The 14,731-nt window shown below is 41.8% G+C and overlaps 1 protein-coding gene across 4 annotated transcripts in view; it reads left to right on the top strand.

The window, feature by feature from the left end:
• The first annotated feature begins 612 nt into the window (after nucleotides 1-612).
• The window catches only part of SMG1 (SMG1 nonsense mediated mRNA decay associated PI3K related kinase), a 115,127-nt gene continuing 101,008 nt past the window's right edge, over nucleotides 613-14,731 (top strand). For 3 of the 4 annotated variants that reach the window (XM_059693295.1, XM_059693293.1, XM_059693294.1), the window contains exon 1: nucleotides 617-1,061. In XM_059693295.1, coding sequence (XP_059549278.1) covers nucleotides 979-1,061 — 83 coding nt within the window. In that variant the 5' untranslated portion in view covers nucleotides 617-978. Of the gene's footprint in view, nucleotides 1,062-14,731 lie in introns of all 4 variants that reach the window. The other variant, XM_059693296.1, reaches the window with a different exon arrangement.

Genomic DNA, 14,731 nt, shown 5'->3' with positions numbered 1-14,731 from the left:
GTGGGAGGGGTTGGGGAGGGAGAGTTTGACACTCTTTAGCCAAACCCTTTCTGGTGGCGTAGGTGGGCAAGTGTTAGGGTGAGAGGACGTCAAAGCACAGTTCATGTTGTGAGGACAGGGGTTGGTGGTTGCTCCCCTTTCTCCCTCCATTTAGTTTAGTGCTTACCAATGTGAAGAAATGGTCAAGGTGTCAGGACTCCAGGGCACACTTCAGGTGGGGGTTGGCTAGGTGGATACCACGCCCTTTCTTTTTTATTATTTTTACTTTTCACCGGACAGGGTGGGGAAGGTGAGCGCGCGCGGGATTCGGAGTGGATGCCTGTTGACCGCTGACAGTCCGGCTCTCAAGCGTCAGGTGCCTTCCGGGGCGTGCTGGGAGGGGGTGCGGGCAGGGGTGGCAGACATGCCCGCTCCCAGGAGCCCAAGCTGCGGGCCCAGGGACCTTGGCGAGGTTCGCTGGGTGGAGGCGTGCCCCGGGCGCGGGAGGGCGGCCCTCTAGCCACGCCCGCCAGGCCCCGCCCCGCCCGCCAGGCCCCGCCCCTGTGCCCTGGCTGGGCGGGCGCCCGCCCCGCCTCCCGCTCCCAGCATGCCGTGCGGCAGCGGCGGGCGGAGTCGGGAGGCGGGGAAGCTGTGCCTGTGTGTGTGTGAGCGTGAGGAGCTGCCGCCACCGCCTCCTCCTCGCCGTCCTCCTCCTCCTCTTGGGTCCCGGCGTCGCGGGCCGCGCGCGGGCCTGGAAGAGACGTCGCCTCCCCTTCCTCCGCCTCCCGCTCGCCGCGCCGCTCCCTCCTCCTCCTACTGCGCTGTGAGCTCAGGCGGAACCCGGAACGGCCGTCTGCCTCCCCCGCCCTCCGCCGCCTCCTCCTCCCCGGCTTCCTCCTCATCCCCGGGCCGGAGCAGAGTCTCGGCAGCGATCAGTTCGGGCGGCGACTGGCGCTTCTTCGGGCGGCGGCGCCTGGCCATGTCGTGTCGGGGAAGGTAATGAGCCGCAGAGCCCCAGGGTCTCGGCTGAGCAGCGGCGGCGGCACCAGGTACCCGCGGAGCTGGAATGACTGGCAACCCAGGTGGGTGAGCGCAGTGCTGCCCGCCCCTGCGACCCCTGGGCCCGCCTCGGGCGCCAAGGCCTGAGGCTGCCGGGCTGGGAGGCGCGGCCTAGGCCCTCCACCCCCCGGGAACCGGGCGCGGCTTCCTGGGTCCCCTCCCGCCCCGGCTCCGGGAGGAAGGCCGCGGGCAGGCCCGGCCTAAATGCCTCTCCTCTCCCCGGGCTGGAGCCGAGACCCAGCGCGCCCGGCGGAGGCACCGGCCTAGGAGTTGGGGTCAAGGGTGGCGAAGAACGGGGCCTCGGTGGTGGGGACACATTTTAGTTCCCATCTTCTCCCCAATTTGGGGTGAGCGTGGGAGGACCCTGAGAGTCCAGGACCCTCTCTGTACTTCCTACTTCCTTGGCCCCTCGCCCTCTCAGCGCCCATAGGAAAGACCTCCTTAATTGTGAGCTCTTCTGTGACACCACCCCCCCACACCCCACGTGTTAATAATTTAAGAAACACCACCCAACTCGAAGGCTTTGCTCTGACTTCAGGCAGGGTAGCTGTGGGGCATGGGACGAGACTGGGAGTGCGCTAGTGAGGCCCACCAACTCTGGTCCTGGGAAATGAAGTTTCGGTGGAGAACAATTCACACCTGACCACTCGCTCGGAGGAGCAGCGAATTGCCTCCTGTATGGAGGGTTCGCTCGCAAACCGCTTTGGGGCCTAGCTGATGCTGAATATGTTAAATAGGAGCATCCACTTCAATGTGGTGTCTTTCTGATTACTCGTGGGCCGTGGTGCTTAATTTAGTTAATTTGGGACTGATTGGTTGTTACCTCTCTTATTGAATTAAGTGCCTGTAATATTCAGAGACCAGTACTTAGAATTTAGCCCGGTGCCTGGAATTCCCTAAGTGTATGCAGTATTTAAGGATTAGTTGATTCATGGAGCTTTCATACTCTGAAGCACACTTACGTTATGATTGTCCAGGAACTGGCCAAACACATGTAAGTTACCCAGGTTGTTGGGACAACTTTTGCTTCCTGATGTGAATTCCAACAGTTTGGGAAGAAGTAACTGAGTAAGATGTTAGCGTGTAACATCTTAAGACTTGATAGAAAAATAAAATAATCTTTTGGCTAATGGGTGGTATGCATCCTATTCCATTTAATATGCCTTACGAAATTGGGTGTCTGTTGAGAACTGATGAGTCTAACTAGATGACTTTAAAAGTCCATTTCTGAATCTGGAATTGAGATGTTATGTAGTTTTTAAAAAATTGGAAAAGTATAGCCAGGGAGGGTTTGTGAGTGCTTTAAATAAAATCAGTTGACTAAGTGTTTTTATCCGTAATTAACATTCTTAGTTGTTTTGTACTTTCAGTGAAATGTGTGATTTCTTTTTTTTTTTTTTTTTTGCATCTAAGCAATCGGATGATAAAATTTGACGTTTGAGAGCTCTTTGACAATGGATTTTTCATTTTTCGGTATTGTGGTCAGCATATATAAAATAATGTAATATCCCTTTAGGGGACTATATAAAATGCCCTTCTCAAAGAGTCCTAGAGCTTTTGGAAAAGAATAAATTGTAGCTTGTAATTCTAAGTAAATGGATGAGCAGAGTTGCATCCACCTGATGGGGTCACCTGACTTTTATTTGACCAATATGAAGCAGAATAACTTACACAGTTATGGACTATGTACATGGATTATTAATATTATCCATGTATTTTTTGTTTAAAGTTTTATTTCCTGGATATGTGGGGTGGGCGGGGGCAAGGCAGTGTATGCTTGCTTTCGAGCTATGCTCTGTAATAAATTCTCAGAACTTAGGCCTAGGTGGACAGATATGTGAGATATACTTGATTACACAGAGGAACAGTTGGTTAGATGTTGGAAATACTTGACTTTTAGGTAGAGGAGGGAACAGAGAAGTATGGACAATACACTGTAGCTTTATTTGCATGGTCACCTCAGTTGTTTTGTTCAATAGCCAATAAAAAACCTCAGATGTTTGCCAGGTCATAAATTTTCTTAAGTTAAATTTGAGGTTGTCCTGTCCCCACTTCACTTCAGGAAAGGTGACAGTCTTCAGTTAACTGACAGAATGGAGCTTGATCCTCCCCCTATTTAAATGGGGTTTTCTTTTTTCAGTAAATTTTTTTTAATATATTTTTTTAATTGATTTTTTTACAGAGAGGAAGGGAGAGGGATAGCGAGTTAGAAACATCCAAGAGACAGAAACATGGATTCAGCTGCCCCTTGTACTCCCCCCACTGGGGATGTGCCCGCAACCCAGGTACATGCCCCTGACTGGAATCGAACCTGGGACCCTTGAGTCCGGAGGCCGATGCTCTATCCGCTGAGCCAAACCAGCTAGGGCTTCAGTAAATATTTTTTACTTTTTTATTTATTGATTGATTTTAGACACAGGGAGACATCCATTTGTCAGTTTGTTGTCCCACTTATTTAAGAAGTCATTGGTTGCTTCTTGTATGTGCCCTGCCTGGAGATGGAACCCACAACCTTGGCATATCGGGATGACACTCTAACCAACTGAGCTACTGGGCCAGGGCTTATTTTTCTAAACATCTTCAAATGCATGCAGATTCCTGTGGTTCATCTGAGTCACTTTGGTTTTTTAAAAGATTCTTTGCCTTTCTGTACCATTCCTCCTTTGCTTCATTTGGTTCTATTTCCCTAGATACAGGCTTTTGTCAGTCTGAAAACCGACTGTTGAGTCAATCATGGCCACACATGCTACTTCACACATATTGACAGGAAGTGTTCCAGATGGCTGAAGAGACTAGTGACATAGGGCATCAGAGCAAGCCCACCTTTGCTAGAAGCATACCTTCAGCAGAAAGCATGTATCTAGCGCTATAGTCTTCCTTTCCACTCACTGTACTCTCAAATAAGAGTGATTAGGCAAATACTTGTTTTTTTAATCATTGCTGCTAGCCAAAGCTTTCACTTTTCTTCACTTTATTTTGGGAAGTAATCTAGTACCAATCAAGATAGAGATCAGCATGATTTGTTTTTAAAATTAAATGTATAATTAGTTATTGTACATTTTAATATTCCAAATGACATGATTAATTTGACATTGAAGTCAAAAATAGATTAGTTCAACAAGAGGAAGCACCCAGGTCAATGGAAAATAAATAGATTTTACTTCTATACTTGGAAATCTTAAGGCTTGATTCGTTTAACAGATAGATAACTAGGTGCCTTACAGTGTCCAGACTTGCAATCTTTCATAATTCTAAAAGGACATAACTGTATATTAAAAATATCTTCAATTTTTGGTAAAATCTAGAAAGATTAAAGTTCTCAAAAGTACAAATACCTTTATTCTCCATTGTCACAGACCAAAAGACAAGGAAGAATGCTGGGAAGATAGAAAAGCCAGAAACCAGTATATCTGACATTGTGAGAAGTTGGATTTTTGAAGTCAGAGCTGTCTATTCAGCCTTTTATGAGTCTGTACTGTCTAATATCCATAGATACATAATATAAATTACATAAGGGAAAAAATTAAGTTACGTATTTTATAACTATAGAGTATTAATAGGATTTAATGATTGTGAGTTTTGTACCGCAGGTTTCCAGGCACACTGTTTTTCAGATAATTGTGTATGAGAGTTTAATTTTGGGAGGAAATATATTTTTTCCATTATAAAATAAAATATATGCCTTATGAAATAATTGGCAATTGTATGTTTAAATTGAACCTTAGTAGGTTAGTATGGCAGATAAGAAAGGAGTGTGTAAAAGGTAAAGCATTATATGGATATTAATTGTGATACAATTCTTGGTATAATTATTTCTATATGTGATTAACAGATTTTAAAACCTGGAGTCAGTGGAGGGAAAGCTATGGTTGAGTGGGGGGTGGGGAAGCAGTGGGGCTATGAAATTGATCTCTACTATTTTGACAGTAAATGGTGTGTGTTGGGGGGGGAAGGGGGGGAATCTTTAGATCCCAGAGTTCTCAGTGGCACCCCCCCCCCCCAACACACACACACACACACACACACACACACACACACACACACAGCTGAGGTATCTCTTCAGGACTTCAGTTGCTGTCTGTGGGTGCCCAGCCAGCCCTTTTGTGCCTCTGCCCCTAATACCAGTCTCTATGCGGTCTCCACCTTCGGTCCTCGGGTATCAGGGTTCTCTCCTGTGAGTTTTCTGGAAGCCTTTCCATATTTCAGTTGTAATTCCAGCTTGATCCTGAGAGCATGTCCGTGTAGCATCCACCTGCTCTGCCACCATTTTTAATCTTGAGGGGCGGGAATCTTAAAACACACACACACACACACACACACACACACACACACACACACACACACACAGAAAGTAGGGAGATGGAAAAATGTAAGTTGTCCTTGCTAAAACATTTCTAGTTTGCTTAGGATAGTGTACTTGTGAGGAGTGATACAAATAAGAGATAAAGCTCAAGGGTTGGATTGGAGCTGGATTGTAGGCCTTGAATCGTAGTTTAAGGTTATTTGGGAAACCATTGACCTTCTACCAGCAGAAAAGTGGTGCAATTTAGGAAGATGAAAATTTGGGGGGTGTGTGTGTGTGTGTGTGTGCGCGCGCTCTGACACTGAGGTAGGAGGTAATTAGAACAGTCTGGACAAGACACTGCTAAGGACCTCAATATTCTGTTAATAATTCATGATTTTAATTCAGACAAAAGTATTCAGCCCAATACTGTATATGGGAATTTCCAGTCTTTTGTTATCTGGTTTTGATTTTGAGGATGGTCACTAAAGTGGTACTTTTTTTCTGCTCACACTTCAGTTCAGGTTAGGACACTTACATTATATGGAATGGTCATACACATAAAATGGAATGTGATCCATGGTGTCTTTTGGGAACATTGACTTCTCACAACTTTTTAATTTAAGATGTCGTGCCTTCACTGCCTGGCATATAGTAGCACTTGCTTATTTGCTTTTTTTCCCCTATTCTAACCACCTAAGATAAATCCCTGGGGCTCCTTATAGTGTACTTCCCTTTATGAAGTCACACAAGCTGTTGTTTATTTGGTTTCTCATATTATTATTTTGGTTATTTGTCTTTGTCTATCTTAAAGTTTTCTCAGAACCCATTTTATTTTGGGGACTACAAAATAAAACGCACACATCCTCTTATATAGAGGCCTAAAAGTAAGGACTGCAGACAGTTCGTGGTTTAATTCCTATATGAAACACTCCAGCTTTTACTACATTTTAATTTTTTAAAATGTAGAGTGTTTCTCATTAAGTTCCTATAGTTTTAGTTTTTTGATGTAGAGATGTTTGTGGGGTTTTTTTATATTTTATTGATTTTTTACAGAGAGGAAGGGAGAGGGATAGAGAGACATCGATGAGAGAGAAACATCGATCAGCTGCCTCCTGCACACCTCCTACTGGGGATGTGCCCGCAACCAAGGTACATGCCCTTGACCGAAACGAACCCGGAACCCCCCAGTCCGCAGGCCGACGCTCTATCCACTCAGCTAAACTGGTCAGGGCGAGATGTTTGTGTTTTTAAAATAGATCTACTCCATCTTATGTTAGTTGAGTATACTTTTTTCCTTTTCTTTTTAATCCTCACCTGAGAATACTTTCTCCATTGATTTCTAGAGTTAGTGAAAGGAAGAGAGGAGGGGGTGCAGAGAGAGAAAGAAACATGGATGTGAGAGAGACATCATTTGGTTGCCTTCTGCATTCGCCCCTACCTGGGCTGGGGGACCTGCAACCAAGGTATGTGCCCTTGACTGGGAATTGAACCCCTAACATTTTGGTCCACGAGCCGATGTTCTAACCATTGAGCAACCGACCAGGCTGAGTGTACTTTCATTTGAATTTTTTAACTCCATTGTATTACTTTTTTAAGATAAAATTTACATGTTTAGTATTAATTTAAGTGTATTTTTAAAAAATATATATTTCTTTATTGATTTCAGAGAGGAAGGGAGAGAGAGATAGAAACATCAGTGATGAGAGAGAATCATTGATCGGCTGCCTCCTGCACACTCACCACTGGGGATCGAGTCCGCAACCCAGGCATGTGCCCTTACCCGGAATCTAACCTGGGACCCTTCAGTCCACAGGCTGAAGCTCTATCCACTGAGCAAAGCCGGCTAGGGCAATTTAAGTGTATTTTGACAAATGTATACACCTGTGTAACAATGACCCTAATTAAGATGTAAATACACTATGACTTTCCAGTTAGTTTTCACTCCCACCCTCACCCCCCCCCCAAAAAAACAAAACAAAACAAAAAAAAACAAACCAAGGGTGGAGTGTATAGGTAGGTTTTGCTTCAAATTTTTTTTTTTGGTAGAAAAGTCATTGAATATTATCTTATAATTTATTACCAACTTAGTGATTTCTGAGGATTAATAACCTAATCATCTTCAACAAATTTCTTTTTCTATAAACATACTTACTTGGGATATTTGAAGATCTCTGCGAAATCAGTTTTAGGTGATGGATCTGCTGATAACCTTTTCAGGCATTTGTGTCCTCGAACATAGAGGAACTCCTCTGCTTGGCCAAGTTTATTCCTGTGAGCTACAGGTTCATGTACCTTTCTTCATCCTCTACATACCTACTCTTTTTTTTTTTTTAAAGGGTTTTTTTGTTGTTGTTGTTGTTGTTTTAAATATATTTTATTGATTTTTTTACAGAGAAGAAGGGAGAGGGATAGAGAGTTAGAAACATCGATGAGAGAGAAACATCGATTAGCTGCCTCCTGCACGCCCCCAACTGGGGATGTGCCCGCAACCAAGGTACATGCCCTTGACTGGAATCGAACCTGGGACCCTTCAGTCCGCAGGCCAATGCTCTATCCACTGAGCCAAACCGGTTCGGCAACATACCTACTCTTTTTAAAAAATATATATTTTATTGATATTTTACAGGGAGGAAGGGAGAGGGATAGAGAGTTAGAAACATCGATGATAGAGAAACATCGATCAGCTGCCTCCTGCATACCCCCCACTGGGGATGTGCCCGCAACCAAGGCACATGCCCTTGACCAGAATTGAACCTGGGACCCTTCAGTCTGCAGACCGACGCTATCCACTGAGCCAAACCAGTTAGGGCTACATACCTACTCTTGTTAGCTATACTCTCAGCAATATAACCCTTAAGACTCTTACCCTGCTACCTCTGCCCTCAGTGATCCCTCTACTTTCTGATCTTGGACAGATCTACAATGAAAGCTAACTGTGCTTATCACTTCAATGATTGATCTCATGTTCCCCAATTAGTTTAAGTCCATAAGGGCTGAGCCAGAGTCAATTTTCCCCTGCTTCTGTGTCTTCTTACCTAAAGCACTCCCCAAGCTCATTTCTGCCCTATGGCCTTTGCATGTGCTGTTCTTGCTGCATGCTATTGCACAGATTGCTCTTAGCATACTTGACCCTGGAGTACTCTCGTGCTCTCTCGGCCTAAATGTCATTCCTCAGTGAGAAGCAGCAGCATTCTCTAACATTTCACTGTGTATTCTTCCCCAATAAAATAGAACCTTCATTTGTGCATGCATCTTGTATAATCATTTTACCTCTGTATTCTTTCGTCTCTACTGCAGTGCATCAAGTAGTTTACACTTTATTTTGTGTATTTCTGTTTTCTTAAGTAAATACATGAAAATGGAATGCTGCAAGTTTGTTTCTGGAGAGTCAACTCTAGAGTTTATAACTCTTAATGTAGGAGGCACATTGAGAGGAACATTTTTTGTACAGCAGCCCAGTTAGCCAGAGACAGCAATTTAAATAAGCTGATGGAACAGGTTCAAAGGAACAGCGTTCTAGTGGACTGAGGTGGCTAGATCTTTTACAGAAGAAAGAACATGGTCCTTTAAGATTTACAAGTTTTACCCATCTTGAAAAAAATACCTTGCTCTCGTATTTAAAGTTCTTTTACACATTGTCTTATCCTGTATCTATTGAATCTGCTTGTACATTTTTTAAGCTAATCATTTAAAAGTTAAGTGCTGAGTTGAGCTTTCTGGCTTTCTTTCAGAATTACTTGAAACAAAACTGGCCAGTTGTATGCCTGCTGAGTGGGGAAGGACTGAAACCCACAATTTTCAGATTCAACAGATTTCTAAACAGTGAATTACTTCCCTTATATTAATTTTTATATTCTTTCAAAAAAGGAAATTGTAGTCCTTTTAGAAATTATTGCTTTGGAGGTTATGGTTGTTATTCATATTATTCAGATAATGTCTAGGACCCTCATGTATAGTTGAAAACCTTTCACAGACTTTTTGTATTAATTATTTAAAAATATTTTTTTCAGAGGGGTTTCTGGTATCAGAATTGTAGATTTTTTTTTGGTATGGAACTTCCTAAGTTATGCTTTTTCTTTGTTTATATATAAGAGAGGCACTACTTTTCCCCTTTACCTTACCCTTTTTATTGTAATAAAGAACCAAAATTATTAATGGCTCTGCAGTGGCTTGAGGTAATTGTATACTAATGTATGTCTACAGATTTTTAAAAATTGTTAAACTACATATTTACTACATCTTTATTTACATTATTTATTTTTACTGTATCCAATATGTTAATGCCTTTTCTGTTGATTAGGAAAAAGGCTCCACTAGTACATACATATTGGATTTTATAACAAACATAGGTTAGTTTTTTCCTTCATATTTGATAGTATTGGTAACATTTTATTTTATTCTTTTACTGAATTAAAATTTTTCCTCTTTTAAATTTATTAATTGAAAATGTGTCTTTCTTCTTTAGCATTTTAATCTTGTGATTTTAAAAGGATTGTGTTATGTGCGTTTGAAATTTTAACTTTCATCTTGAAATATTTAGTTCTTTGAAGCAATCCATGACTCCTGCTATTCATCCTCTTCAGGGTCTCCTTGGTTTGTATTCCTGATAATATGAACCCTGGAATGTCTTGTCTGAAATGTCACACTTTCTTTATTTCCAGATTCCTTGTTTTCATTCTAACCCTGGAAATTCGGATTCATTGCCCTAATGGCAGATTCTATGATAGTGTGCTGCTAAAAAAAAAAAAAAAAAAAAATGCCTTTTTCTTCCACCTTCTAAATTCTTCTAGCTGGGCTAATAACCAAATTAATAGAGACAGGATAACAGGAGAAAATCAAATTTCAGTGTATGCTCATGGAGAATTAACATGAGAATTCACATAAGCATGAAAATTCCAAAGACAGTTTGGCAAAATTGGGTGTATATATTTCTTTTTGGGCAAAGGAGAAGGGGATGGTTAGTGATGGGATTTTAAAGGAAGAAGGCAATTTATAGGTAGTTGAGAAAGAGCTGAACATACTGCAGATAAATTCTTGCTGCAGTGGGACACAGGGGTATGTAGCTCACCCAGGGGTGGGCAAACTTTTTGACTCGAGGGCCACAATGGGTTCTTAAACTGGACCGGAGGGCCGGAACAAAAGCATGGATGGAGTGTTTGTGTGAACTAATATAAATTCAAAGTAAACATCATTACATAAAAGGGTACGGTCTTTTATTTCAATAGTTTTATTCATTTCAAACGGCCGGCCCGTGGGGCCATAGTTTGCCCATGGCTGAGCTAATAACCCCTGCTTGGTGCCTTCTATCTGTCTTAACTCAAATTAAGCTAAGGTGAATAAGCTAAAGTTTCTTTCCTGGAGCAGATTTTTCCATCTGAATCTTTTGGGCAGGAAGGTGGGAGGGTCTTTTGTTTCCTAATAACCAACTTAAAATCAATATCCCAAAGGCAGGACTTTCATCCCCTTCATTGGCTTCCTGAGATTTGCCAGAATTTAGATAGAAAATCCTATTAATTTGAGGAAAGATGTAAAACTTTGTTATCTCTATAGAATTGGACTGTTTTCTGATTAGGTGATTAAAAAGATCCAAAGATGATCAGTATCACATAATGTGGCACAGTTGACTTAATATATATTTAATAGGAAAGAGAACACATCCTGGATTTTCTTTCCTAACACTCTGGTTGTTTTCCTTGCCTGTCCTTATATTCTTTGGATAAATGTGAAGAAAAGTGAAAATGTAGCAGGTTTCCCAGAGCAGGACTATGTATACAACTTGAGATTTAGTGTTTATTTATTAGTTGGGTTTAAAGGAATCCGAAGACATGGTTTATATTGTTTTGGAAGGGTTTGAGTTAGAATTCTGTTAAAAGTGATTAATTTTATCATTATTTGAAATATTGATAGCATTTTAATATGTGATATCTTGTCCCTTTTTGGAAAATATTGAAATTAAAAATTAATTTAGGCTTGCATATGGGCATAACCAATTGACACAGACAGTAGGGGAGTGAGGGCATGTGCTGGGGGTGGGAGCAGCTGGGGAGAGTTGGGGGGAGGTGGGCGGGCGGGCGGGGGAAGGAGACTTATGTAATACTTTAAACAATAAAGAATTTAAATTTTAAAAATCCAATGTTCTAAAAAATTTAAAAAATTAATTAGGCTTAATGTGAAGGATTATCAGTTGATTGACTATAAGACAAAGCTTTGTAAAAGAAGCCTTTTATTTAAAGTGGCCCATCTTGTATAGTTACTATAATGCTAATATTTCCTGTATTTTTATTGTAATCTTACTAAGGATATAAAAATTACACCAACAGTGCTGTTCTCCCCACTCTTTTAGTCCATTTAAAAATTTTCTGCTTGTTTTCTTAGTAGAATTGCATTGGAGAAGATAGAAACTAGGGTGTTTCAGATTCCTCAAGGTTTACTTATTTTTAAGAATGTGTGCATTTTTAATATTGATCCTTCACAAATATTTACCTTAGTAGAGGCTGGTGTCATGTAAATAGCAGTGGGCTAAGAATGGGATGACAAAGGTCTTTTGTACTGTCCCTCTGAGATCATTCTTGCCTTCCTAAGATGTAGGGTTAGAGCTGGTTAAAGAGAAGTTGGGGACCTTACTTTCGAAACTATTAAAGTGCTACACAGATGCTACTTATAGTGCTATGTCTGAATCAAATGTTGGAACTTTTTCTCTTATCTCTTCCTCAAAAAGTTTTAGAATTATCTACACATGTACACATACTCTAGTTCAAATTTTATTTTTCTCTTCTAGAGTGATTGTGTGTGGGTGTGTGTGTAGTAACTTATAAAAATGTCATAAAGGGCCTAGCTGGCATGGCTCAGTGGTTGAGCATTGACCTGTGCACCATGTGAAGGGCACATGCCCGGGTTGCGGGCTCGATCCCCAGTGTGGGGCATGCAGGAGGCCGATCCATGATTCTCTCTCATCATAGACATTTCTCTCTCTCTTTCTCTTCTCTGAAATCAATAAAAATTATTTAAAAAAGATTTCATAAAGGGTATTTATGTCAGAGTATATATATGAGTGGAAGCTCATAATTGTTAAGTTTTTGTTAAGTATGGCATATGACATTTGTAACATTGTTCATATTCATACTTAAAAGTATGTTGGTGGAGATGCAGTTTATTGCCCTCCAGTATAGTAGTGGTGTTCTTTCTACATTTTCTACTGTGCTTTCATTAGCCTAAAAATCTGTTTCAAGTGGCCCATGAGGAATTTGACTATAGATCGCCATTCTTTTTTTTCTGTATTTTTTAATTTATTCACATGTTAAGAACTTGATACCAATTGAAATTGTGACCTAGGAAACATGATCTTTGTGAGTACATATATTGGAGGGCAGGTACAAATGGAATTAAATAGAGAAAGGGTAGGTTAAAAGGTAGTTTGTACCTTTCCTAACTTTTTTATATCATGGGAATTTTTTTAAAATCTTTATTCAGATTATTACAGTTGTTCCTCTTTTCCCCTCCATAGCTCCCCTCCACCCTGTTCCCACCCCACCTCCTTCCCTTACCCCCTGCACTGTCTTTGGCCATAGGTGTACGATTTTTGTCCAGTCTCCTCCCGCACACTTCACACCTCCTTCCCCCCCACCCGAGAATTGTCAGTCCACTCCCTTTCTATGCCCCTGATCCTATTCTATTCACCAGTTTATTCTGTTCGACAGATTTTTTTATTCACTTGATTTTTAGATTCACTTGAAGATAGATATGTATTTGTTGTCACTTTGTTGATCATAATTTTTATCTTTATCTTTTTCTTCTTCCTCTTCTTAAAGAATACCCTTCAGCATTTCATGTAATACTGGTTTGGCGGTGATGAACTCCTTTAGCTTTTTCTTATCTGTGAAGCTCTTTATCTGATCTTCAATTCTAAATGATAGCTTTGCTGGGTAGAGTAATCTTGGTTGTAGGTTCTATTCATCACTTTGAATATTTCTTGCCACTCCCTTCTGGCCTGCATAGTTTCTGTAGAGAAATCAGCTAACAGTCCTATGGGTACTCCCTTGTAGGTAACTGACTTTCTTTCTCTTGCTGCTTTTAAGATTCTCTCTTTGTCTTTTGCCCTTGGCATTTTAATTATGGTGTGTCTTGGTGTGATCCTCTTTGGATTCCTTTTGTTTGGGGTTCTCTGTGCTTCCTGGACTTGTAAGTCTATTTCTTTAACCAGGTAGGGGAAGTTTTCTGTTATTAATTCTTCAAATAGGTTTTCAATATCTTGCTCTCTCTCTTCTTCTGGCACCCCTATAATTCGGATGTTGGTATGCTTGAAGTTGTCCCAGAGGCTCCTTGCACTCTCTCCATATTTTTGTATTCTTTTTTCCTTTTGCTTTTCCAATTGGATGTTTTTTGCTTCTTCGTATTTCAAATCTTTGACTTGATTTTTGGGATCTTCTAGTCTGCTGTAGGATCTCTGTATATTCTTCTTTATTTCAGTCAGTGTATGCTTAATTTCTAATTGGTCCTTTTTCATATCCTTGAGGGTCTCACTATATTTCTCTGAGGTTTCTAGAAGATTCTTGAGTAACCTTATAACGGTGGTTTTGAACTCTATATCCAGTAGTTTGCTTTCCTCCATTTCTTTTGTGACATGTTTCTTTGTCTCCGCATTTTTTATGCTTCCCTGTGTTGATAGAGTGGCTTGTGTGCCAGGTGTTGTATAGGGTCCAGTGGCTCAGTCTCCCTAATTACCTGAGGTGGACACTTTGGTGCACCCCTTTGTGGGCTGTGTGCACAGTTTTGTTGTAGTTAAGCCTTGATTGCTGTTGGTATCACTGATAGGAATTGATCTCCAGGCCAGTTGGCTGTGGGGACCAGTTGTGTCTACAATGGGAGAACTTCTGTGCTGGAGACACCCTTATGGGGCAGGACTTGCTTCAATGGGGCTTTGGCGCTCACTGAGTCTGCCCAGGTTTTTAGGTGGAGAAAGGCCAGGCCATTCATATGCAAAATCCTCTGCGCACAGCTTGGGTGGGGTTGTAAATTGGGTGGGGCGGGGGTCTCAGGGAATCACCACAATGGTTGCCAGTCTGCTCTGCCTCGGAAAGGTCCGGGGGTCTGTGTCCTGCACCCCGCCCATGCAGGAATAATGACCGCTGCAAGCACCTCTGCTAGAAAGCCGCCCTCACGGTCAGGCCCGATGCCAGACAGTCCGGTTTCTCTTCATATGAGTCTGGGTCCCCAGATTCTCACCCGGAACTGGAGTTCAGAGCAGTCAGGAGCTTGTATCTCCCAATTGAAAAAGACAACAGCGTACCCAGCTGCCAGCCTCCTTCGCATTCACCTCTGTACTTCCACACCTCTGCACTTCCTACTGGACTCAATGCGCTTTTCTCTTTCCTTCTTGTTGTAGAATTTCCACTCAACCAGCCTTCCCGT

Source organism: Myotis daubentonii, chromosome 4 (assembly GCF_963259705.1).
Source record: "Myotis daubentonii chromosome 4, mMyoDau2.1, whole genome shotgun sequence".
Lineage (NCBI taxonomy): Eukaryota > Metazoa > Chordata > Mammalia > Chiroptera > Vespertilionidae > Myotis > Myotis daubentonii.
This window is presented reverse-complemented; position numbering and strand designations above follow the sequence as displayed.